The 24962-nt window shown below is 45.7% G+C and overlaps 13 protein-coding genes across 13 annotated transcripts; 6 read left to right on the top strand and 7 right to left on the bottom strand.

Moving 5' to 3' along the window:
- Positions 1–210: 210 nt before the first annotated feature.
- On the top strand, positions 211–1674 carry SERLADRAFT_418213 (uncharacterized protein; the record flags this gene model as incomplete). Its single annotated transcript, XM_007323342.1, has 5 exons — positions 211–368; positions 425–575; positions 639–797; positions 854–965; positions 1019–1674. The coding sequence occupies 5 exons, from the start codon at positions 211–213 to the stop codon at positions 1507–1509; spliced, it is 1071 nt and encodes a 356-aa protein (XP_007323404.1).
- SERLADRAFT_478515 (uncharacterized protein) lies at positions 1632–2918 on the bottom strand (the record flags this gene model as incomplete). Its single annotated transcript, XM_007323341.1, has 3 exons — positions 1632–1888; positions 1951–1989; positions 2057–2918. The coding sequence occupies 3 exons, from the start codon at positions 2695–2697 to the stop codon at positions 1708–1710; spliced, it is 861 nt and encodes a 286-aa protein (XP_007323403.1).
- A 261-nt stretch (positions 2919–3179) lies between these two features.
- SERLADRAFT_442779 (uncharacterized protein) lies at positions 3180–5075 on the top strand (the record flags this gene model as incomplete). Its single annotated transcript, XM_007323340.1, has 8 exons — positions 3180–3355; positions 3417–3447; positions 3509–3568; positions 3881–4016; positions 4070–4291; positions 4349–4443; positions 4504–4776; positions 5007–5075. 8 exons carry the CDS (start codon positions 3180–3182, stop codon positions 5073–5075), a joined length of 1062 nt encoding a protein of 353 aa, XP_007323402.1.
- Positions 5076–5513: 438 nt separating this feature from the next.
- On the top strand, positions 5514–7073 carry SERLADRAFT_478508 (uncharacterized protein; the record flags this gene model as incomplete). Its single annotated transcript, XM_007323339.1, has 7 exons — positions 5514–5557; positions 5609–5726; positions 5778–6162; positions 6228–6401; positions 6464–6534; positions 6617–6873; positions 6932–7073. The coding sequence occupies 2 exons, from the start codon at positions 5634–5636 to the stop codon at positions 5868–5870; spliced, it is 186 nt and encodes a 61-aa protein (XP_007323401.1).
- Positions 7074–8364: 1291 nt separating this feature from the next.
- On the top strand, positions 8365–8832 carry SERLADRAFT_411406 (uncharacterized protein; the record flags this gene model as incomplete). Its single annotated transcript, XM_007323338.1, has 3 exons — positions 8365–8446; positions 8505–8630; positions 8690–8832. The coding sequence occupies 3 exons, from the start codon at positions 8365–8367 to the stop codon at positions 8830–8832; spliced, it is 351 nt and encodes a 116-aa protein (XP_007323400.1).
- A 505-nt stretch (positions 8833–9337) lies between these two features.
- On the top strand, positions 9338–10628 carry SERLADRAFT_442777 (uncharacterized protein; the record flags this gene model as incomplete). Its single annotated transcript, XM_007323337.1, has 7 exons — positions 9338–9505; positions 9559–9636; positions 9691–9820; positions 9924–9967; positions 10023–10236; positions 10295–10417; positions 10489–10628. 7 exons carry the CDS (start codon positions 9338–9340, stop codon positions 10626–10628), a joined length of 897 nt encoding a protein of 298 aa, XP_007323399.1.
- A 372-nt stretch (positions 10629–11000) lies between these two features.
- SERLADRAFT_478507 (uncharacterized protein) lies at positions 11001–12625 on the bottom strand (the record flags this gene model as incomplete). The annotated part of the gene is made up of 10 exons (XM_007323336.1): positions 11001–11011; positions 11069–11397; positions 11449–11473; positions 11525–11578; positions 11626–11649; positions 11709–11901; positions 11960–12022; positions 12146–12300; positions 12350–12478; positions 12532–12625. Coding segments are annotated over 8 exons (762 nt in total), but the record flags the coding sequence as incomplete, so codon positions are not given.
- Positions 12626–12716: 91 nt separating this feature from the next.
- On the bottom strand, positions 12717–14547 carry SERLADRAFT_418209 (uncharacterized protein; the record flags this gene model as incomplete). The annotated part of the gene is made up of 11 exons (XM_007323335.1): positions 12717–12763; positions 12857–12950; positions 13162–13314; positions 13365–13414; positions 13445–13528; positions 13762–13786; positions 13844–13897; positions 13973–13996; positions 14051–14243; positions 14318–14342; positions 14490–14547. Coding segments are annotated over 11 exons (807 nt in total), but the record flags the coding sequence as incomplete, so codon positions are not given.
- A 1591-nt stretch (positions 14548–16138) lies between these two features.
- On the bottom strand, positions 16139–17723 carry SERLADRAFT_442775 (uncharacterized protein; the record flags this gene model as incomplete). Its single annotated transcript, XM_007323334.1, has 9 exons — positions 16139–16312; positions 16394–16704; positions 16766–16790; positions 16841–16894; positions 16958–16981; positions 17036–17228; positions 17280–17342; positions 17398–17404; positions 17456–17723. The coding sequence occupies 9 exons, from the start codon at positions 17721–17723 to the stop codon at positions 16139–16141; spliced, it is 1119 nt and encodes a 372-aa protein (XP_007323396.1).
- A 2508-nt stretch (positions 17724–20231) lies between these two features.
- SERLADRAFT_374017 (uncharacterized protein) lies at positions 20232–20450 on the top strand (the record flags this gene model as incomplete). The annotated part of the gene is made up of 2 exons (XM_007323333.1): positions 20232–20344; positions 20405–20450. 2 exons carry the CDS (start codon positions 20232–20234, stop codon positions 20448–20450), a joined length of 159 nt encoding a protein of 52 aa, XP_007323395.1.
- A 38-nt stretch (positions 20451–20488) lies between these two features.
- SERLADRAFT_478502 (uncharacterized protein) lies at positions 20489–21677 on the bottom strand (the record flags this gene model as incomplete). Its single annotated transcript, XM_007323332.1, has 5 exons — positions 20489–20631; positions 20703–20934; positions 20985–21290; positions 21351–21439; positions 21538–21677. The coding sequence occupies 4 exons, from the start codon at positions 21633–21635 to the stop codon at positions 20762–20764; spliced, it is 666 nt and encodes a 221-aa protein (XP_007323394.1).
- Positions 21678–21812: 135 nt separating this feature from the next.
- SERLADRAFT_478501 (uncharacterized protein) lies at positions 21813–23776 on the bottom strand (the record flags this gene model as incomplete). The annotated part of the gene is made up of 6 exons (XM_007323331.1): positions 21813–22067; positions 22131–22583; positions 22651–23235; positions 23307–23513; positions 23572–23637; positions 23658–23776. 6 exons carry the CDS (start codon positions 23715–23717, stop codon positions 22014–22016), a joined length of 1425 nt encoding a protein of 474 aa, XP_007323393.1.
- A 63-nt stretch (positions 23777–23839) lies between these two features.
- On the bottom strand, positions 23840–24702 carry SERLADRAFT_478500 (uncharacterized protein; the record flags this gene model as incomplete). Its single annotated transcript, XM_007323330.1, has 1 exon — positions 23840–24702. A coding segment is annotated over one exon (765 nt), but the record flags the coding sequence as incomplete, so codon positions are not given.
- Positions 24703–24962: the final 260 nt, after the last annotated feature.

Below are 24962 nucleotides of genomic sequence, written 5' to 3'. Positions count from 1 at the left end.
CAGATCTTATTAGCCCACCCACAACCGAGGAAAGCCGTTCCGTTCTGGTCTCCACTCAACCATCGTGGCATCTCGTGGCATTCGACAGTCCGTCTCCACCATGTCCATGCGAAAATTCGTCGAGGCCAAGCCTTTTGGCATAAAAGCCAGCGGACCGTTGCAACGCACATTTCCTGTCCAGGTTCCTTCCCCTAGGCTCTCGTACCCAATATGGTCAACTTCACCATCCTCGCAGGTGGATACACCACCTTCATAGCTACCTACAGCTTCAACACGGACGACAACTCCCTCACCTACCTCAATCAATACACAACAGGTCCAAACCCGTCCTGGATTAGTGCTAGTGTTACGAATACCAGCATTCTCTAGTACGTTGTGTTTAGGTTACGCATCGTCGATACTGATGTTGTTGCTTGGTTTGAAGTGCGGTAAATGAGAATACTCCAGGAGCACTACAGTCTTTCACCGTAGGGCCTGAAGGTGCTTTGACGGGCCCTTACGACACTGCATACTCCGGAGGAGATGGCCCTCCCTACTGTGCACAGCTGACCACTGGCCAGGTCGGCATCATGAACGTACGTTAATAAAGCACGCCAGGTCCGGGTCTGGGAGTTTACTAACCTATTCATTACATGTAGTATGGCTCGGGGACAGGTCGTATTATCCCGACTCTGGAAGATCAACTGTACTTCTCTAATGACTCTACAACGATCACGTTCCCCTCGCCTCCAGCCCCGAATGTCTCGCTTCCCCATATGGCTTACCAGTATGGCTCAGAAGTATTTGTACCAGACAAGGTACGTCTTTCATTGTTCCGACCTACCACTTCTCGCTAACTGCATCATTCTCTTAGGGAAACGACAAGATCTGGAGGCTTACCCAGAACGGATCGGCAGGTGACTGGAAGATCCAGGGTCTGATAGAACAGCCACAGTACAGCGGACCGAGGCACATTCGAATCTATCGTATGTGATTCTCGTCTTCCCCATTCTGACTATTTTCATTTATCGAAATACAGAGGACATGCTCTACACCGTCCACGAGCTCGCCAGCACACTCACCCTCCAAGCCGTCCCTTCTCCTCCCAACGGTACAACCCCCATCCTCGCTGACCTCTCCATGATCCCACCCAACCCACCTGCCGGCTCCGTCTTTGCTGGCGCCGAGATCCTTATCCCCGAGCCCACCGAGAACTTCCCCACTCCGTACATATACACATCGAACCGTAACACAGGCGTGCAAGACTCGCGCGGGGACACGATTGCCATATTCGAGCATGTGGGAGACGGGTTGCAACTGGTGCAGCAGGTGTATACGGGGTTGGACCAGATTAGAGGGATGATGATGGGTCCGGCGGGGGCTGGGGAGGAGTATATCGTGGCGGCTGGGTATGCGGGGACGGCGGGTGTTAAGATGTTTAGGAGGACAGAGGGAGGGAGGAATTTGGAACAGGTTGCTGTGAACACGGAGCTCCCGACCAGGACTTCATTCGTCTGGTATGAGAGTTGAGTGATGACGACGACGGACAAAAGTGCATCTTTGCATCTACAGAGTTAAACAAAAATAAAAGTCAATTGTAACCTGAATGCTGAAACTGGGGGGACGCGGTGCTGGGATATATGGTTATGTAGAATGGTGTCTGATCCTGACAAGTGATCATGATTGTGTTGTCGTGAAATGTCTAGTCCTAGATGCTACACAGACAGACTACGGCGTGCTGCTATGGTAAGATGCAAAGAGGTCTACTTGTTCCCCTTTCGAAAGTCCCATCCTGCCTCGCCAATGTGAAGGAAATAGAGGTGCGTCGTCAGCGGTAAGTGGTCGCAAAGGTACTGCAAGTACAGTATCGACTATACTTGGCACATCTTCCGGCTGCACAAGCCCCAGCCTGAACAGAAGAAGGCAATGTAAGCCATATTACAATGACTACTGTAAATCAAAGATACGCACCATTCTCCGTGTGGATATATGAGAACATTGGCAGCATATCTAGGAGTAGAAAAATTGGGGGTTTTAAGGACTGTGACTGTACTATAACAAAGACGAGAAGACATACTTGTGACCTCCGACATGACCCACTTCCGCAACCTTTATATGCCTTCCTCCATCGATCCTTGACACTTGTTCACGCAGTGCACTGGCAACTGCACCTCCCGTATCGCCGCATCGACAATCGCGAGCCCCATGTGTGCACACGTAGATGTACACATCCTGGGATTCAGACGTCTCTGGCTGCACACCGTGACCATGAGCAGCTGAAGGCAATGGCTGCGCATGCTCTCTCAACCTGCTCTCCACCTCCTCGACGTTCGACGTCGATACACTAGGTATAACCAGCCGACCACGCGAGGAGAACGCGGTGAGGTAGTACTCCTGTTCGCTCGAAGGTGAGGCAGTCGTAGAGTCTATGCTGGACTCAGATGGCAGTGCAGGTATAGCAGGTTGATCGGGCGACCACGAGAACCCAACAGAGCCACCCCATTTTGTAGCTCTGACTTGAAGAGCACGTTGGACGGGAGTGCTGTATTTGGAGGGGTATTGGCTGGGTGGTTGTGGGGTGTGGATGAAGATATAGGAGAGGTGGGAAGGTGTGGTGCCAGGGAGTTCGGTGCGTGGGGGAGGAGGGCTGGATGTCGTTAGTCCACGGAGAAATGATGTCCTTTTGAAGGGCAAAATTCTGCTCATAATGGCATTCATTGTACACTCCGTAGAACTGGTGGGAGAGCTTGTGGCTGGAGATTATGTTTGAACGGGGAAGATGTCCAGGCTGTACCACGATGAATGTCGATGAGAAAGAGCGCCTGGGCTGATGTGGATGACTCTGAGCTGCCTGTCCTGAAGAGACGCGGTGTAGATGGGAGCTAAAGGGCTTTGGACATGGTGACCGTACCAAGTAGTAGTAGTAACACCGAGTCAGCGCTCACGCTCACTGGCACGGCCGATCTTACGCGTAGCCGATTTCGGCCATGTCAACGTTCTCCTTACTGTCATGTCGTCAAGTGGACAATCGCAGCCAAGGCCTTAATCAGATTCAAAACCGCACCCTCTACCTGGCTTCTCGTTGGTGTCTTGCGACCGCTACTACTCCTAGTATACAAAGACGACAGTTATACCAATATTCTGCGCACCTCTTTTTTGAATCCTCCCTTCCCCATTTATCATTTACGCGTCTGACCACTATGTCAACGCCCGGTTATCAAAGCATCGCGGAAGTGCTCAAAGCTGAGGGAAATGCGTGTCATCAGAAAGGCCTTTACTCTGAAGCCTACTCCAAGTATTCCGATGCTATCAAGAAAGATGGGAGCAATGCGATTCTATATGCAAATCGCGCAGCAAGCGCGTTGTCGATGAGCTGGTAGTGGCTATCTGATCCGCTAATGTATGTTATGAGATACAGTGACCGGCGTGTTTTACAGGTATTTGGATGCAGTCAGGGATGCACAAGAGGTGACCAAATCCTATTCACCTGATTCTGCGCTCGAGTCTAATACTATATGCGCGCATATAGGCAGTAAAGATTGACCCCATCTACGTCAAGGCATGGGCTCGACTGACTAAAGCGTACCAGGTGGGTTTCACAGGGGACGGTGACCTGTGTGTTATGCTACCCAATAGATCACGAGACACTGGAAGTTCCCAAGGCTGAAGAAGCACTTGCTCGTCTTCCATAGTTACATGCCATTCTTGTTGAGCGAAGACAAGCGAAGAAAGAAAGAAAGAATGGCGGAGCAGTGTAAGTGTAGTTTCTTTAAACGTAGATATGGTGTATTTCAGCTAATAATGTTATTGCTTTGTCTCAAGGTGTGGGCTATCATGAAGGCATCTAAGATGCTCATTAATGTATCTTACCTCTTTGCCTATTTCTCTGATTTTTATGCAGGATTTCCAGCAAGGAGTTCAAATTATGAGGGAAACCAAAACTACTACAGCTGGAGATGTCACTACCGGAATTCTTTGGGACTACCGAGTTTTTTTCACAGATTCTTGGGACTGGAACGAGAAGCTTCATGAACAAGGTAGGTGTCTCTTAAATTTTAACCTCCCGCCTCTCAAATTCTACCCTCATTAGTCGCGTTTGAACTACACGTCAACAATGGCTGGAGGTGGGATGCTGAATACCCCATACACATACGAGAGGAAGCATGTCAGCGGTTGAAGGAATCTGGTTGGGACTCGCTTCGGCCGGCCATTGAAACAACGATGCAGTCTGTGCTTCTTTCTTATACAACTCGCTATCAGTATTTTAAACTGGCACTACTTTCTGGCACTATCCGTGGGCAGAAGCACTATCGTATGTCGAGATGTTTTTGCTGCGATCTTTTGGTATGTATGTTGATGGGGTGCGTAGGTGCTTGGGATTTTACTACGTCTGCGCGTGATGGTCACAGACAAGGCTATCGCGAAGAAGTGCTTTTTAGACGGAGCGGAAGCCTATATGAAGTCGTGTCGTACTTTCCCAGACGATGACATCAAACAACCTAGTAAAATATATTTCCTCCTAAGTGGCTCTTTGATTGTTGGATCATCACCCCTTCAACGGCTCTGATGCAAGCGTTGGGAGCATACTGGCGGGGTGTTGCCACTGTGCACACAACGCTCCCCCTGTGCGAACGAATCAACTATCTCCTTGGCAAGAACGCATGGACAATCTGGGAGATGATGGCGGATACAGCTTCGTTCCAGGTACCGACTGAACAGGCAGTGGGGTTTGTGATAGCTGTCGACGCTGCGCTTAGAGTCGGGAAGGTGACAATGGATCATGCAGTGCTACCGAGGGTCCGTTTTTCGCATTATATACCACCAGTGTTGCATGACTGATCCTATTCTGCTCCCCTGATGACTTACAGTGGCCAAAGATGAATATACCATCGTTACGTGTGGAGGGAGACGCAAGGCCGGCTGATATGATTATTGACCGGTATTTCAACACCAAGGCAAGCAGATCATTTTTACTGTATCGTCGAATTTTCCGTTATGATGACCGATGATACTTTTTACACCTGTAGGGGGACGATGAAAAGTCCGCTACGGATAATCTTGACACAGAATCGGAGGACGATTCAGAGTGGGAGTAAAGCTGGATGGAGGGGTCCGAATGTGATGGACGTGGTCACGATGAGGGGGTCAATGGCGAAAGCGACGACTGATGTCGAGTTTTACAGAGACAGTCAGTTTATACATATATATGATGTTTGTGAGTTTGTCTTTCTACCACGTTGGTTTCCAGGAGGAGGGTGAAATGAGAGCTAAGTGGCTTTTTTAAGTATAATATACTTCCTAGGTTTAATTAGGAGTCATCAGAGCTTTTTCAGGTGTTATTGTATGGTTTGTTCGCTGATAGGGTGGGATGTCGCTGTACTCGACCCTCCGCAAGCAGTTGGGTGTGCAAGCATTGTGATGACTTTGGTACGATACTATCAGTGATAGAAAGCGTTTCTTCATCTGCTTGTCGAAGGTCAATTCGAGTTCATCCTTTGCGCCCCTCCAAAAAAATCGGCGCTCCTTGTCAAGGATTCGACCTATTAAGTGACGAGCTCGGATTGAGTCCATTATCGGGGTACGTGGAGCAACAAAAAGGACTGGGAAGTTGATAAAGCGTATAGTCAAGATGACTTGGAGCCCCTCTGATAAAAATGATTAGATGCTTGTCGGGAAAGTGTCAGCCTTTGACATCAGCCTCTGACATGTTGCTGAGAAGGGATAGCCCGAGCGAGGCGGCGAAGTGGGTGAGTGGTATTGGTCACCCGTAAATTACTTCAGCTACACTGACAAACCAGAGCATCCTAGACATGATTCTCACCCAAGCCGCGCAAAGTTACCCAAGGTGGTTGAATAATCATGAAGATCTTAGCCAGACCTCGACCTTGTGAATAACGGTGAATAATCCAGATTAGCTCGGTCAACGTCATGCTCTAAGCTGCTGAGAGCCCAAGCTTGACAAACCCGCAATGTACGATACAATAATGAGTCTGACGCGGCGGCAGAAATTTGCTCTTGCCGATGTGTCCGATTGCAGTCCCCGATGCCCCGATGTCCTTCAAACCGACTGTCCCAAGGATTGCACATACGGAATTTATTCAGCAGTCAACAGCACTATATCGCCCGACTAGTCATCATTATCCCGCAAGCTCTTGCAATTGAAGATGTAGATGGTCGAAGGAAGTGAGTGTGCGGTTTCGAAATCCAAGTCCGAGGGCAGTCTTACGAGTAGTTCTGTACGATACCAGCGGACTGCATCGCTCACGATAGTCCGAAGCCCGGGTGTGCTGAATCATAAGCCATGGGATCTCGGGGAAAGAGTGAGCTAGACTGGATAAGCAGTGGCACGGAGACAGATCATGATGATAAAACAATGGTGACGAAACCATATCCTGTTTGAAATCAAGGTTCTGTGGCAAGAGGTGAGCTAATGAGTTTAGGAAGTTGGTGAGGTGATTGATCTTACGTTTTCATCTTTGAATAGTGTTCAAGTTAAACTTTGAAGGGATTACATCACAATACTTATGCCGACGTCGGGGCAGCAAGGGGAAAATAGTAAGAACCTGATGAGAACCCAGAGCTGAACTGTGCTGACGAGGCCTACTGGGTGTATATTCACAAATTTCCTCACCTCTAGTCTGAGAAACTTGGTAAAGAAAGTACCGGCGGGCTTACATCGGGCCGGGATTTGCCGACAAACCTCTGTTTCGTTCGACTCACACCTGAAAGTTTCGAAACAATTGGAGCGGCCACTACATTGTTATGCGGAAGTCCTAATGGCATGACCACCTTTCACCTGCTTCGTGCCTCTCGAGTCTTCAAACACATGATATTTGGTAAAATATAGCAAACTCTTTGGCTTAGTTACAATATAGAATGCGCACGTTCTTGTTGGTGAGTAACATCTTGGATGGCATACTAGGCATAGGTATATTCATACTGCTGTTAACAGAGGCGCAGAACAATTTCATAGTCTCGATAGAAGCATCGTTTACTACAATCAGTTGAGCTCTAGCCAAACTACATTATTTCAATAAATCTAATATTGTTAAGTACATATCAATCTGTATGGCCGGTGTTTATTTTTCTCCATCGCCAATCAGCTTCATCACATTGAGTTAGGAATAGCTTCTGTATTCTCCCAAGTCTCGCGGCCTCATCCAGACACGTAGAAGTCCATCGAATCCACGCTCCTGTTCTCTTTCCTTTGAGAGGATCCCCATCGCTCTTCCTCCCCCTTAGCACGCTTACAGACCAGAGCCGTTCTCAACGAGGGAACGTTTCAAAGGTTTTGAACTTGATGAGAATACTTGGTTGGAAAAGAAGAGTTCCGACACATGATGAGTCCTTGACGTCTTGCCAGTTGGAATTACACTCGATGGTGATATTGCGGATGCTGATAACCAATGCAGTGACAGCAGGACGGCTTCTGATGTATAGTAAGTGTCGCTGAAACTTGGATATAGACTGTAGCTGAAACCTGTATGTAGATGTACTAATACGGATTAGCAGGTGTCGTTGTGAAGTAGCATCACTCTCTCCATGAGTTCTAACTATACTGCCGTGTTCTTTGCGTTTGACAACTTTCCGTCAAACACATGGGCTCCATATACTCTAGGTATAATGTTGCTCCATTTTCCGTATAGGACGCTGGAACATTTGTTATGCATGCGGCATTGTCGTTTTTAGCGCAGCTCATGGTAGTTGGTATCATGTGCATGCAATGATTGGCGCTCGGATCACGTTACTATGTCATACTACCACAATCCTCGGATTCTTATTCTGTGAGCTCTGTATCCTCCAGTTCTATTGCTATTATTCATGTGATCACTTATTACAGTCGTAAATTCTGCATTTATCTGTCGGGTAAAAAGGTCAGTATCAACTGCTTGATCCATAATGGTCTTTGGTGTGGTACTTCAAGACGGTCAACTTCGAACGCACTATATGTTCTTTGCTTCAATCCTTATATCGTCTTCAATTTATCGCAGGTTTTGTCTCCACAAGCATCAGCACTTTGCATCAATGAAGCTATACGGTACCTATTTTTTGGTGCTATCCTATGCAGTCAGAAAAATTAGCATGGTTTCGTCCTTTACTCTAACTTCAAACTTCAAACACAAGCATTTCATAGCCCAGTAGTACAGGTTTCGGGGGGTATCAATGGTCATATGCCGTCACTTCACCATACCCTAGCAATGTCCCAGTCAACGCCTTCATCTGATCCTTTTCTGACGCATAGGACACTGCTCCACTAACGTTTCTTCACTCCAAAATATGCTTAAAAGGCGGGTTGCTCCTTCAAAGTTCAGCATCCAAATATTCTCCTCTTACAACTCGAGTGATCACTCTATCAGTTATAATCCGCTTATATCGACATTAACAATGTACTCCTTCGTCAAACGTGTTATGCTCGTATCGTCTATCACGATGCTGGTAAACAGTGTTTCTGCTTTCTCTGGAGACGGTAAGTTGTTCTTTATAGCTTCAAGATGTGCAACTAATTAACATGTTTCGTCCCCTAGCTACATACTATTATACCGGTCTGGGTGCTTGCGGGGTTACCAACAAGGACACCGACTTTATCGTCGCTCTCTCCACCGCTCAATATGGCTCAGGCTCTCACTGTGGCGGCAAAGTCAGCGTCACCTGTGCGTATACAAACCTTTCTGCGTCCTGCCAGAATGATGACACCTTTTATAACATATAGATCAGGGTAAAACGATCAATGTTACCGTTGCGGACAAGTGCCTTGGATGTGGGGCAGATGATATCGACCTGTCTCCTAGCGCATTCTCCGCCCTTGCGTCAGAGACTCTTGGACGTATCCCCGTCACCTGGAACTACGCTTAATTAAGAGATACGAAGTGCTGTGCTTGTCTTAGTGCCCAACAATAACACAGTAACCTATAGTGTCCTAGTACTAGTTCATCGTAATGTTATATATTGTCCTGTGCAAAGTCTTTCCAGACAGTTACTACCAAGGTTTCCATTCACAGGCAGGCGCACTTCAAGTTACTATTGTTGCCCGTATTCGGCGTATTCGGCGCAAGCTTCATTTTGCAAAAGTGAATTGTGGCGCACTCGCTTCTTGCTAGTACTTCTGAGCCTGCTTCGAATCGAGTCATACTATGGCCGCGATAGCTGGTCGTATCGAAAACTGCGTGATCGGACTTCATACTGTATATCCGCTGTCCAGGTTTCATAAATAAAGGCGAGTAATTCACAAATTCTTCAAAAAAAGCAACTTCGGTAGAGAATCTACATATAAGCACTGGGCAGATCACAGTCAAGGATGCAAAATCCGAAGGTCACAGCAAACAAGAGCGAAATCATTCAACTTTGTGTGTGAAATCATATGTCTGACTATGATCCTCAACGCAATGTAATGTTCCTGGGGCCCCTGGCCATAAGCTTTCGTAAATTATATCTCAGGTCGTTGTTGCTTCAGCTCTTACTAGTGACCTACTATGATTTAATTCGGGATCCATTTGACGCCTTCAAGGAACTGGGAATAAACTCTGTCGTAATTACATGAACTTTGTGCTCGGTCTAAGCTGACGAATCTCACTTTGACAGCGATTACAAGAACTCGGCACAGTAATTCCTCAAGTCTTAGGGGTGCTCAATTCTCAGCCGGCTCACAAAGAACATTTTGTATATGTTTACAACTTAATACACAACCTACTGACTACCATGATGGTGATTCAGACAGTACCTCCATCCATCTTAGTGAAACGAAATTCTGAAGAGGCGCCCAACTGTGACTTTGTTGGACTCCGTACCCGTACCTCTGCATTCAGCCAAATGGTCTATCCTGAACAAGAGCTCAGCCCCCAAAGTATGTTGTAACTTCTGATTTTATCTTCAGAACCGTTTAGCTGTCCTCGCATAAAGCGGGACTTAGTTCCGTTTTTTTATACTACTTTCTTTGTGCGTTTCAGAGCTATCATATAGACACAGCACTATGAAAGCGGGCTATCATCAAGTGCAACTCACCTCCATAAGGGCTTCACATTGGCATCCTTTCATTCGTCTTTTAGTATACTCGCGATCAAGAATTCCTCGCATCCCCGTCCTCTCCGCATGATGATAAACTTATAACGCCTACCCAAACTTCGAAGTCACGACGCCCATCCCTTTTATTTTGTTTGAGGTTTGTTACTACTCTTAGTGCAATGACTCAGGGATCTTCGTTTAAATGTCTGATACTTGTATTGTCTATGATGAGCACCGGTCTAGCTTATACTGGTGAAGGTATGCCAATTACTACTGGTTCGGCATTTCTGGGTTGACAAGTTATTTGTTTCCCTAGCTACCTTTTATGAGCCCGGTGGCTCTTGCGGGACTGCACAGCCAACTAATTACGATTTTCTCGTTGCTCTCTCTCCCAGTCAATTCAGCGGAGAAGAGTGCGGGAAACTCATTACAGTTACCTGTATGGACATCTTTCCTCCGTTGGACCTCTCCAACCTGACTGGCTGAATGGTTACAATTTTTTGAATACAGATGAAGGCAAATCAGTCAATGTGACAGTAATAGACGAGTGTGCTGGGTGTGGGGGGTATGATATCGATTTGACTCCTGATGCTTTCGAAGCACTTGCTCCATTGTCTGGACGCCTTTTGGTTAACTGGAACTATGTTTAGCTTGGAAATTGTAGCTTTCTATTTGGTGAATCAGACGATGTAAGTGCTTGCAGATTAATGACGGATTTTGGAGAGGGGTACTGAGAATTATGTGAGACATGCAAGATATGCTCAAGCAGAAACTGGGGTGATCCGAATTCAGGGCGCGTGCTTTATGAAAAGCCGTGCGCTGTGGGTGTCTATTTGTCATGGAGAAATCTATTGAATGTACTGGGACAATTTATCGACTGCACAGCATCAACTTAGACGTCAATATTTAGTGGGTACCGACGTTGAAACCTCTTCAGATTGACGGATTGGGGGCAGCTTGCAGCAGGTAACACATCATGATTCCAGAGCGTTCCAAGGCTAACACGCACAACGATGAGTAAGGGAGTTGATGTCTATCATGCTCAACCTATTTAGTCCAGTGAACGCCACCATTTTGTAGAAGTACTCACGTTCACTTGAGCAGCTACGCCAATCGCTATTACGCCTGCCACATTACCAGAAAAGTACAAACTCATCATAACGAGCGTGCAGCCCGTCATCAAAGCTCCCGACTCTATCACAATCAAAGCAATACCAATGTAGTCCGGTCCAACTACAGCCAATGACCTTTTGCCTGTTCGAAAGAGTCTGTGTGCAATGCCGCCCGTCAGACCCAAATTGATCATAAAACCCAATAACCAGCCAAATATCATGAACACTTTGAATCCGTGTGGTGGTATGATTGAATCCTGTTGTGCCGTGGGTTGTGAAAGGTAGAATGCAGCCGTATATGCACAGGCTGAGTAAGATCAGGATAATAGCTGGATTTTTTTGTGATGAACAAGCTTACAATCATTGGCAATCAAGGCAATTAGCTGAGATTGGTCTGTGAGAGAGAATCAAATGACAACCAAAAACAATCTCACTGGCAATACGCATATCTTCCAACGATAATCAAATATAACGTACAACCTCCATATCTACAGGGACGTGAGTGAGTGAGGTGGATTTCTTATATACGACTCACCATTAATAAGTGCTGCACCATAGCCTAGGAGTTAAATAAAAGTAAGACTGATATCTAGATACGTATGAGAAAAACCACCTCACGTTTGCAACATAAAGGATGAAATTGGCGACAAACAAAGGATTAGACATAAGATAGGTGTCTGCACCATGAGGCTTGGACGCAATGGCTGGATCTATGAATGCGTGCAATAGCTGTAGGAAAGACAAGAGCGCATGTACGGTGGCCGTGATAAATAGAGTGACGCTTGTTAAGATAAGTATGCTGTTCGAGAATCTGGAGACTCAAACATGTTACTAGTCCCTATGATTTGAGAGCTTCGAGCACCACTTGCCTGAGAGATTGACTCCTACGCCGTTTCAATAATATGAAGATACAACAGGCGAAAAGCACACAGCTAGATTGCAATAGTTAGGCAAAAGATCGTAAACGAACCAGTACAAGTGTTATTACTTAGCGCCTGAGTAACAAATCATACGTTTAATTCGCAAACTGAATACTCTGTAAGAGATTGGACTTACCATATAACAGAGACTCGATCCATGTAGAGGTCAAGGTCATCTGAGCTATAGGAGGTATAGCCATGGCGACGGTCAAGTATCGGTGTTATGCAGCCAGAAAACTTTGACATAGATTGAGGAAATCAGATAACGTCTCTGCTTTATACGCCATGGGCTGTACTGCAAGTGAACACAATTTTTTTACTGGACGACGTTTGACATACCATTTTACCGGGATGTTCCTCTGACAGCTGAGCAGGTGTCACAAAGCATGGGGTAGAAAAGTGTAGGGAGATATAATTTCTTTTGAGAAACTGAATCAGTGATGGCACCGTTATGTATTTCTACAAGCCCTGTAAACTGATTTATAGGCCTTTGAAACCAATATGAAGGAAGAAATCTCTACCAATATCGCATTTGCCTGGTGGAACTGATGCCGACTCGGAAGATGCTGTATGATATTGCACCTAATCTATGCTGTAATTGGGGAGCTGAGCATCAGAACATTCGGAGGTATCCGACATATGTGGTTAGATGATAACGATGCTACAGCATATAGGACGGTTCGGATAACCGAAGACTGGCACTTACTGCGGAGACCTGACGGTACCAGGAACACAACTCTACAATTTGAAAAGCTAAGATAAAGTATGCTTCAGGGCCACTGAACATAGTTATGGGCAAAAGCACAGGAAATACGTGATTTTCTAATCTTGTTCGGCATCACTGACGCCACGGTGACAGCAGAGATTGACCCAGATCTATGATATTATTCCTGCCGTTGGTGTCTATTAATGCCTTTTGAGTCAAGTGAGGGTCAAATAACTATGCAGCCTAAATACAAGACATCAATCTTGAGTTGCGACAACACCAAAAAGGACGGTATCTGAAGTAGAGCTGGTATGTGTACAAACTGCGTATGAGACAAAAGAATGAGAATAGGTCTTGCATTTAGCTAGCGACCCCCGCAAGCGCTCGCTGCGGAAATTATGGTCATGAACCTGCCACATTGGCTTTTTTGTGCCGGACAATCTACTGGATATGCAGTGAGAGGATCCGTCGGCTGCATGACATCGATATGGACGTCGATTGCCACTGTAGACTGGGTATGGTCTGAGGCGGTAGGCATGTCAGAATTTCTATAATGAACCATCCCGACACGCACGACAATAAGCAAAGGCGTAGCGGTCTGAAGTCAAATCAGCTCAAGGTGAGACTGTGTGTGTTTCCGACACTCACATTTACTTGCACGGCTACATTGATTGCAATAGGGCCTGCCACACTGCCCGCTATGTATAAGCACAGCATAATGAACGTACAACTCGTCATTAGTGCACCGGATTCGACCACGAGCCGGATAGCACTCTTGTAGTCTGAACGGCCAACATAATTTTTTCCTTTACCTACTCGCCATAGGTAATAGGCGATACTACAGGTCAAACCAGCATTTAGGGAGAAGCCGAGTGCCCAGCCCGATAATGTGAATATTTTGACAAGACGCGATAGATAGGAGTCATCAAGTCCGGCTGCTGGAGCACGTGAGAGATGGTATATGCCCACAGATGCGCACACTGGGACGAACGAAGAAAAAATACTCGAACAGCAGATAATACACTTGAGGAATTACAAGACTCACCAACATTGGCAATCAAAAGAAACAACTGGTACCCATGGATAAAATGCGTTGGAATGGAAAGAGAAGAACAAATAATCCTTACCGGTAGGATGCAAACTCTCCATCTGTGATTCAAGACAACATGCAGTTTCCATATCTTTAAAAGACAATGCAAAATTAAGCACGGCTTATGAGCCATTAGATACGGATGGCATATGTGCTTGATACTCACCAAAAGGAGATCTTGCGCAAAAACCTGTCTAACAATTTCAGATGATATTAAACAGTTGACGCCATAGAACACACATACGTTAATGACATACAATATATCATTAGTGACGAGCAACGAATTAGAAGCAAGGTAGACATCTGTGCCACGAGGCTTGGAAATGATCGCGGAATCCGTGAATGCCTTCAGTAATTGCAGGAAAGATAGTGTCATATGTACGGTGGCTGTCGTGAATAGGAATGTGCTTGCAAAAAGAAGGAGTCTACTTGAGTATCTGCAAGACAACAGGTTGGTACGGTTGATATAGTGAGAAGTCGAGTAATGAAACGCTGATAAAAATCGACTCACTTCAATCTTTCTTCTGCTTGTCGCCCTAATAAAACAAAGACACATATAGAGAAAAGCACAGAGCTAGACCCGGCGGTCAGAGAATGAAACAGAAACTAGTATTGGATTTCTGTACTTCACACCTGGAAGGTCTTTAGATCACAGAATCATTGTGTCAAAATGAATAGTTTACCATATGCGAGGACCTCCAACCACATAGATGTCAACGTCATTTGAGTCACTGAAGACATACTTCTGGCAGTATGTATGCGAAACTGAGAGATGGTAGAAAAAAGGAGGCCGTTGGGACAGAACATGCCAAGTGCACTTTATAAGTGGGTTCGTGCTTTCTGTAACATCAGTATCATTCCGCATCCACAGCGATCTCCCAACTTTGATGATGAGGATGTCCAACAAAGAACAAAGATAGAATCACAGCACAGCAGACACAGGTTCATGCCATCTATAATTTCTTGGATAATGCAGTATTAGTGGGAAAATTCAAATGTCCATCCGAGGGAATCTAGCTCACTAATGCAAATTGATAGTACTCAACTAGGTGGTCTGGTAAGCTGACCTTGTATATGAAAAATGTACTAGACCATCATCGGCACATCTACCCGCCACAGGGTTTTCTCCTGTTGCACCAATAACGAGGGTCTCAGCGCTGATGGCAGCAAAACCATCAATATGTGCGCCGATGATGATTATACACAAGGACCAATAACAATGCGCCATATTGGTCATTTTCGTAACTTGAGGCTTAGATGCGTGTACATCGGAAAGAACCTGAAGTTCTGCTATACAGCGTGTATGTGCCGTACTTGAATGGGAAAGATTGCACTACAAGGGTGGTAGATCTAGAAATAAACAGGAGAGTAAGAAGATATTAGACCTCAGTCTGTACACACAAAATAATGAAATGTTACAAGTCAAGATAGTATAGGCACTTGAGTACGTGTGCCTTGACTTGTGTTCTCGCCTTGATTTATTTTAATGTGGTCAAAGTCATTGCTTGTCGATTTGGAGGCAGAATAAGGAGTGGGGCAAGCCGATCGATGCGGACTCACAACTGGACAGTACTACGTAGTAGTAGTACTCTTGAGGCCATTGTTGCATACACGCACTTGCAGTGCCTCTGTCCTACTCAGCGCTCAGCAGCGATTACTGTTCTTTTTTAAGCCTTGTCATGACAGCAGGACACCTCCAAAGTGCCCGATCAGATCCTTATTTTCTGACAGACCGATTCATGATGGTGCATTTCATCTTCAGAACATCCCATTATAATCTGACTAAAACTCGCGAGACTGACTGTTGGCTCTCGTGTTTTAAGTGTAAGAGTCTTGGTTTTCGTTTTATTGGAAAAATACAAAGAGGAGGACTGCTATGGATTACGCAAAGTAATTAAGGTCTTATGTTGGACAGAATACCGAATGACATGAATACTCACAGGTTATATTGGCATTATAATTGTAATGAGTGAGTTTGGGCTACACCTTTCGTGATATTGACACAGAAGAAGAAAAAGGAATACGGCCGCTCGAGCTTTGACCGTCAGTCGCTAAACAACAAAATTACAACAGCATTCTATTGACGCAGTTGTTAATGGAGCATTGTACATTGGCCATATTCATGCGCTGTTAGTGCCTTGCTATGCACAGCCTACATTGAAGGTATGTTTGTATAGATACTGACTGTCCTGGAGTCGATCTGACAACATTGAGACGTCTCGTCATGGGCAAGTTCTGTACGTAAACCCATCCGGTCAATTAAATAGTGAGATTTAATAACAGAAGCAACACTCTGCATTCGGCGATACAAATCACACTGCGGTGAAAATCATTATGGCTGGATATATTTGGATGCGTCTGCTGGATCTGCGAGAGAATCCACTGAACGAGGTCGAGCGGCATCAACACGAAAGTCGATAGGGCGAGTAAGAATGAAAGTGCTATGCGATGCTGAATCGTTGACGTGGGTCCCCACTCGAGCAACGATAAGCAAAGGGTTCGCAGTCTAGAACCAACAGGAATTTCAGCCATACGATTAGAGCACAATATGAATAAAGAGACGTAGTGTATCGTAAGGTGTACTCACATTCAATTGTATGGCTACATTTTCAGATATTGGGCCTGCCACACTTCCTGCAATGTACAAGCACGTCATAACGAGTGCACAGCTCGTCACCAAGGCACCTGACTCGACTACAAATCGGACGGCACTTCTGTAGTCTGAGCGATTCATGCCGTAAGCATCTCTACTTACTCGCCAGATGTAACGTGCAATGGTGCATGTCAGCATGGCATTGAGAAAGAAGCCAGTTATCCAGTATGATAATATAAACGCCTTGAGGGGGTGCATTGACCCTGGACTCTGGGAGAAATGATAGATACCCATGTACCCAGATACTGGGATAAATGAATCATTAGAAATTACCCATGACGCCTGTATGAGAAGAGCAGGACTTACTAGCGTTTCCGATTAAGATAACAACCTAGCCTTAATTAATGATAGATATAGTATGGAAACGAAGAAGATGCTTACTGGTAAGACGCACGCTATTCTACTGCGATTGAGAATAACATATAATCTCCATATCTACGAGAAACACAAATCATGTGAAACTCATCCAACATGGTGTGCATGATATTGAATACTCACCAGCAACAGCTCCTGAGTGATAGCCTGACGAATAAAGATGAATGAAGGGAAACAAGTTATATTTTGGGTGGTGCGTACATTGGCAACGTATAAGGCAAGATTGATAACAAGCAATGTATTAGAGACAAGGTAGACATCGGTGCCAAGGGGCTTGGATAAAATGGCTGAATCCGTGAAACCCTTCAGTAACTGCAGGAAAGACAATATCATATGCACAGTGGCTGTTATAACCAGAAACGTGCTCGCGACAAGGAGAAATCTACTCGAATATCTGGGGAGGATATAAATAAATAGATATAGCCCAGAGCCACTTGCGACTCACTTGAGACCATCACGGGCTTGTCGTCGTAATAGCACAGAGGTACTTCGAGAGAACAGTGCGCAACTATACAGAATATGTGACCGAAAGAAAAACGGACGAGTTATTGATTTTAACTCACTTTATACCTAGAAAGGCAGATTTCAGAGTTGGAAAATGGAAGTGCCTGTGTAGCTCACCGTACGCAATAGATTCTAGCCATATGGACGTTAAGGTCATTTGAGTCGTCGAGGGCATGGTCACGTTTGCAATATCAGAATCGATAGATCGTAAAGAGCTATTGAAGACAGGGGAAAGAAGCCGAATGGAATCTATGCAGATATGTTCTGGGATGATAAGTACTTGAATAGGCGCCACCGCATCAAGACGGCGATCAATGACCCTAGAAAAAACTCTCTGGAGAGTTCCGCGAAACGAAGATAGGAAGAACATAACAGAATTGATCATTACTGGCTTCTGAACGACTATGGGAAAGACCAGATGGCCGTGCGACGAGGTCTTGATATATAGTAGTAACACAGCATACTTACGAACTGAAAAGTAATGCGCTTGGTGTTTACAGTGGCAACTACGATCAAAAAAACGAAGGTCGTTAAGTGTGTATGAGAACAAACAACCCTGTGTGGCAAGATGATGGTTTCCTTAGACCTTGCCTACTGGTCACCACATCACTATAGAATCCGAATGTATGTATACGAGCTGACAGAACAACGACTAAGTAACTCACAAGCATGTACCACCGAGAAACTTCCATTTGGTACTAATAAAGAGCAGTATTGCTACATCATGATCCCAAGATATGTCGATTTTACAAACACCGCGGCTCTGGGTATACATAACTTACCACAATGATGATACATGATATCGATGATGGATCATATGTTCAATGCCCAGAGAACACTCGATTCTGAGTAAGGGAGCTACGAGCGTGTGAACTGGAACTGCCAAGTAGAGTGTCAATGACTCGGATACACTATAACTAAACTTGAACCGGCGACTACTTCAAGTTATCACCACACGAAAGGTCTGAAAGGTCTGACACGGTGTTTACTGCTGCGTCATGATACTGGAGTGGAAACTCTAAAGTTCGGTTTGGAATAAATCTTTGTTCATTCCTCATTTCACTGTCATCTTACAAGTTTTTTCTTCTAGCTCCACGTATGGTGTGCTGTTCTATCATCAAATACATATGTCCTTTCGTGGTGCATTGTCCGACAAGTTCGCCATGATCTCCAACTACGTTATGATCATACACACTGCTTCATGATACCAGGGTATACTATATTATAGGAGTTCGTACTCCTCGGAACTAGCCTGACTGTCGTCTCGAAATGTAGTGCAAGCCGTACTCGAAGAGAGTGGTGCCACACCATTGATGCTCCGTTATGTGGGTGGAAATATTATCTGCCATTGGTATCAAACCCCAACTACGCTCACCCTACTACTTATTTCTAAGTTTACAGAGATCCACACATTTCAAGCACTCAAAGACTAGGAGATCAAGTTGCACTCGCGGAATTTGCCACACGTCCAAGGCAAGTTCCAGAAAACGACGTGTTTTACACAGCATGCTGTAGTTTTCATGTCGTACGGTACATCACTCTTTTGAACCTGTCAGCCACACATGAAGCCATGTATCGAGAGGAATCGACTCCAGAATACTCTGAATGAGCCGCTCGCTCATGTTTGCTATCGCTCTCGACAATCCATAGTGTCTTCCTGACTTGAATTGCTTTGTTTGCAGTCAGTCTTTAGTGGTGCATCATATCGGAGGAAGCCTAGCGCCTGATGGTCCTTTCTGTCTCACGAACCTGTATATCTACCCATCCTCGTGATGCAGCGACGTTCACGGAGCACCCAAATACAAATACTATCAGTTTTGGTATAGTCATTTACTGAGTGCAGCTTGGGGAATGTTTCAAGTTTTCCTTCTGATCACCCGCCTTGAGATCACGATGCCTGGAGGGCTATGCTATAAGCAGCACAACATCGAGATTAGACTCATCATCGTTTCTCGATGTCTTTTCTCCTCCCCAGCCGCCCCCAACACTATGCGATCCCTTTCCAACTACTAGGATGTTTTCGACTGCTGAAAACATCCCTCCTTTCGGCCAGATGAATATGACATGCATGTGGCTGGAAACCATATTGTACGGTATGTACTTTGGACTTGCTGAACAATCGCGAATCAACCGAATTTTCCACTACTCACACACCAAAAACTCTAGCTATCAATTAGATCTATTCACCGTCCAAGGTAGCTTCGACTGCCAGCAGCACTCTTCCGATATGAAACAGCCCTGCCTTATATGGCGGATGCATGCACGTCTTGACGAGGGAACATGATGCTCGTAAGTATAATATTCCAGACGGACTTATATTAAGAGTAAAATCTTGGTCTCTAGGATTACAATAGCCGCTTCAAGTTCGACATTGTCAAACCCCATAGCCACTGCACATATGATCGTATCATTTTTGCAGTTACTTCAAGCACACATTCATCCATCCTGATTATTCCCAGTGGATATTTACTTGGACATGAGCCCTCTACAGTTTTGCCAATGGACGCTTTCACGACACCAACGTGCGTATGCTTTCCTTACGAATGATAAACCGACTAATGATTTTTTCTAGCGGGATTACAGCTTGTTATCAACGGTCACATAGTCGCTTTGACTAACTCTACTCAAGCGTTGGTCAAATATGGAGACTTTACATGATTTGGTATTTTAATTGGAAGCTTTGCATTTTCCCAGTATGTAGGCTGATATGCATGACTTAATGTAGCTAACATTGTGTCCTACATTTTTCCGCCTCTCTGCACTATGCAACACCATCTTCTGGCACGAACTTCGTAGGAAATGTGGAAACCTATTTCCACATAATTCGCCGTGGGCATCTTTCATCGGCATGCACCCTTTTCTGTTTTTCTGATTCTGACCTGGCTCTTCTATTATGATACAGTCAACCATTCCTTTCCTCGTTACTGCACGAATTGGATATGGTCTTCAACATGAAAATGACACTCGTACATCCACGTTCACCGGACCTACCGTGCTAATGTCAAGGTTCTATGTCCCTCTAAAGTTCGACAGCATTAGTGTTGAGTTCTCTTCCATTGTTACTAGACCTTCAAGCTTCAAGCATCGCAGCCTACGATGCGGATACGGGTAAATCGTAACAGCCCCAACTGACCATAGTACTGAAGGCTGAATAACGACAATACTGCTCAGACAGTATTAACACATGCTGAATATGTATGATTAACAAAAGTCTAATTTGATACATTTGCGCTCCTAAAGGACATGACAACATTACAAAACAATCTGCCTACGAATACAATAGCATTCATGAACTGGCAAGAAAAATTACAACATTATCAAGGAGATCAGACACAAAGATATTTTGACAGGACTGGCCACTCACAGACAGTACAACAAAAGCAATCTTGCATATTCCACCCTACATTAATACGTGTTGCACGCTCAAGCTTGTGGCTGACTTCTCTCGACGTCGTCATTCTTCTCTGATTCACTAGCAGTACTAGCAGCATTGCCATAATCCGTAGTGCGTGCGTGCCCAGAAGCAACTAACAAAACACCGGCTGCGACGAGGGAGAAAAGGAAAGCAAACCAGGGTAGAACCGCAAGAAGGCGTACTAGGAAGAACTTCAGTAATGTATGTACAGCGCAAGTAAAGACTACTCACAGTAATATATGTGCTTGTAAACGGCCGACACACCGAGTTCATTCTCGAGCAATTGTATAAGCGATTGAGGGACTTGTGTTCCTCCAAGGGTGGCAGTTACTTGTGCAGAGTGGTTTGCGAAATAGACGTCAAAGGGAATAAGAGTCGCGAAAAGCCACACTGCGCAGAAGATGAGAGAGAAAGCTTGTAAACGGAGGCCGAGTGGGCGATTGGTGATTGAGCAAAAAGTGAAGAGGAGGTACACAAAAGTGAGAACTGCTATGAGGGCACAGACTGTCGTGATAACGACTCCAGTGTGGAATACATCTATGAGACAGCGGGCAGGTGTGTGAATTTGGGGATGAAACATAGTGAACCAGCACAAACCATTGGTGTTAAGGTATACATTTACATCTCCAAGTTGAGCTCGCAGAGTGCTTATGGTCTTTTGAATGTACGAATTTTCCTGGTTTGACCTAAAGAAACGTCAACGTCAACGATTGTTGCCATTGATAGGCGTGCCATGGTATCATCGAAAGCTAAAATGGGTTAAGTGCTAAAGAAGAGTACGCACTTGATTAGGGCATTCAAGCCAACAGAGCCACCGATAACCCCAAACGCGAACGCAACGAAAAGAGATGCCAGGCGAGCCGTCCTGAGTGCAGCGGGCATGTTTACAGTGCTATTGTGTCTCTGATTTGATGGGCCTCGGACGGAAAACATTTGTAAGTTCACCCCAATTTATAGTCTGATTATATGCCGGCCTCGTTGAATGTCTTCCAAGATCCGAATGACAGGCAAGGCTAGACTGCATCGATTGGGCCAAACATGGTATAGACGCATAAATTCACCGACAGAAACAGGTTCATTAGTTCCGAGACTGGCTTTCAGTGCCACATACATAAACCCAATTGGAAACCACATGCCAAAGGAGATAGTACCAATCCTCAGTTTCGTAAAATACACTACTTATACTAAAGCAAAAACACTCTACGAGAGTAGCCGGATGATAGATACAACAGCAGAAAGCAGAATTATACATCACTGGGGTTATTCTGAAGGTCCTTGGATGTGACCAGCCAATACCATATGTCCTTCCATGTCCTATTCACGAGCGAAGCGCCATGATTATCATATTGTATATTCCTGGATCAACAGACGGCTTACCTTTATACAGTCAAAACTTTCTGGACATTGCTCCACACCCCCGTCAATGCGCCACATGCAAGTGTACATGTCCTCGTCTTCGTCTTCCCGAAGGCTGGCATCGGCCATTGTCGTGAAGTCCTCCTCGAGGGACCTCGCCAAGCCTTTCTTAATAGCATTGCCCATATTTTCCAATTGGATTTGAAGCACGGCTTTTTCTTTCCGGAGCCTCATCACTTTCTTGTCAAGCTTATGGCGCGCCAATCTTCCCTGCCGGTGCGCTCCGCTCAACCTTCGGTACGCCCCTTCAAATGCCTCTAGATGCCCTTGAAGCCGTTCGCATTGTTCTCGCAGTTCAGGTTCTTCTCCCGCGCGCCTCCTTATTTCGTCATTCGTTCGTTGATCCTTCTCTTGCAGTAGCTCAGCAATACCCTTCCATCGACTTACGTCACCTTTGAGCGTCTTTATTTGAGTCTACATCGTACGATAATGAAGAGAGTTAGAGCATCCCAAAATACTGTTTGCTAAGGAATAAACACACCTCGAATAGACCTTTATACATCGCTATACCATCCCGTGCCTGGCCTTCTGCAATCGTAGCTCTCCTCTCGAGTTCCGCATTTTCAGCACGTACAGAGCTCACATAGCCTGAAGCCTGCGAGTACTGCTCACGGAAGAAATCACGGTCTTTCTCTGCTGACGCTCTTGCATCATTTAGGGAATCAGCTGACGACGTGAGCGTAGCAACCGACGTAGTCAGCTCAGTATGTTCCGACTTCAGTTTCTCGCGCTCAACGTCCCATGCAGCACGTATCGCATCCCAACCCGCACGCTCCATTTCCCACGTACTGCGTTCTTTCGCCCATGTACTCTTCTCGAGGTCCCACTGTGCGCGCGCAAATGTCAGGTCCATGGATTCTGATAAGGATTGTTCCTGGTGTTCGTCTGTTTGCATTATGGAGTCCTCCATTGTCGTGTTCTTCGACTTCAATGTACCAACCTCGCCCTGCAATTTCGTAAATTTCGATCGTTCTTGCGCTAACGCACGCTCTAACCGCTCGATCTCTTCTGATTTGACGTTGAGTAAATTCAGCGCTTCGGCTAAGTTACGGGTTGGAGGCTCAGTCTACATAACACGTGGCAAATCCCGGGGAAAAATGAGCACATCACTGTTTTAAGCACTGCATAGCCACTGACCTGTGATCGAGTAAATGGCAAATCACCAACAGCGGGAGAGCCAAAAGCAGCAAAAAAGGATTTCTCTGGCCCACTACTGAGTTCTGGACGTTCGCCCTGAGTTGGTTGCACCATTAGGCTCACTTGTTGCGAGTCATGTTTTATCATGGAAGTTCTATCATCCGCAGTTGTGCGTTGCCTTGGTGCAGTATCGTGGACTCTTGTAGGCTGATCCAAAATCAGAGTTCGGCCGAGGGGAAATACGAATAAAGGAACTGGTACAAACCTGAAGGGATTCTTCGGTTGCTTGAATCCCGGTGTCGGCAGCTACATTTTGGTGGTCCATTTGGTCCTGTACATTGTTATTTCCACTAGCACTCTCTTGTGTGAGATATTGTTGTATTTCCATGCCAAGGTCGTGAAGTTCTTCATCGTCTGAAATATCACGCTCGTTAGCTTTTGGGTCTGAAGGGAGAGGCTGTGCTTCGGGTTTGGGATCTCGCGTGGTTTCTTTCTCTCCTACTGTAATGGGTTGATTGTCAGCTGCACCCAAGAGGGAACGTTGCATCTCGAGCTGAAGATCCCGCGAATTTTCTTCTTCTTCTTCTGCTACAGCGCCACGCTCATTTGCTTCCGTTCCCAACAAGGGGCCTTGCATTTCAAGTTGCAGATCTCGCGTGTTTTCCCCCTCTTCTTCTGGAAAAACGTTGCGTCCGTTAACGTGAAGCGGTATTCCTAAGACGTCTTGTGTGCTTTCTTCCTCTTCTTCTCTTAATAGCACCCGGAGATTTTCTAAATTTGGTGGGTTTCTACTGTCGTCGGTATCCTCTGTGCGTGATGTCACCGTCGTGCTGTTCATACCCACATGCGAAACTTTCGCTTCGGGTGCATTGCCTCCATCCATAGCCCGTCCCTTGGCCTTAGCTTTGCCTTTCGGATCAGCGCCAGCACGAACGACCTCAAATAGGTCCTTCTTCTGCGTTTGATGTCGCTCCCGTAAGCTCTCTTTTTGGCGTTTCTCGTGCTGGTGATAAAGCTCTTGCCCTCGTATCCGTAAGCCGAAGTCGGATATCCCAGCAGCACGGTTGGATCTCGTCTCGTTACTCTCACTCGTAGGACTTTCGATGATATTGCGAATGCGCCTCTTCCCCAGTGTTCTTTTAGGAGAATCGAAGCTTTCAATGGAACTCATTAGTGGCTCGTGCTCAATCTCATCCGAACGCGGCTTTGGAGGTGGAAGGTGAGCGCGGAACGTCGAGGGAGATATCTGTGGGATACGATGAAGAGGCTTCATATCACAGCAGTCAACGATGTAGATCATTTTAGACAACGGAGTTATAGTACTCACTTTTTTTGAGGCTGCAAGCGTGGCATCAAGAGAAGTAACAGTAGCAATAACTGGAAGGGGTATAGAAGTACTCGTAGGGACTGTTTCCTTTCCATTAAGCGGGCGAGAGTTTGAATCGGAGGGACGAGCAAGGTGAGGAGAAGTTTGACGTATGATGGGTGCTGTTTTGTGGCCTTTTGCAGCAAGCGGTGGAACTGGCTCCTTTGCAGGAGAAACGATAGCGGGCTGTGCCTGACTGTGGTCAGTCGACGACTGCGTCTCAGTCTCTGGTACAATCCCAGATCGAGGGGAATCGTATGCGCCCTCAAAGTTGGACTGAGGGACCACTT

This window comes from Serpula lacrymans (assembly GCF_000218685.1).
Source record: "Serpula lacrymans var. lacrymans S7.9 unplaced genomic scaffold SERLAscaffold_15, whole genome shotgun sequence".
NCBI classification, from domain to species: Eukaryota; Fungi; Basidiomycota; class Agaricomycetes; order Boletales; family Serpulaceae; genus Serpula; species Serpula lacrymans.
This window is presented reverse-complemented; position numbering and strand designations above follow the sequence as displayed.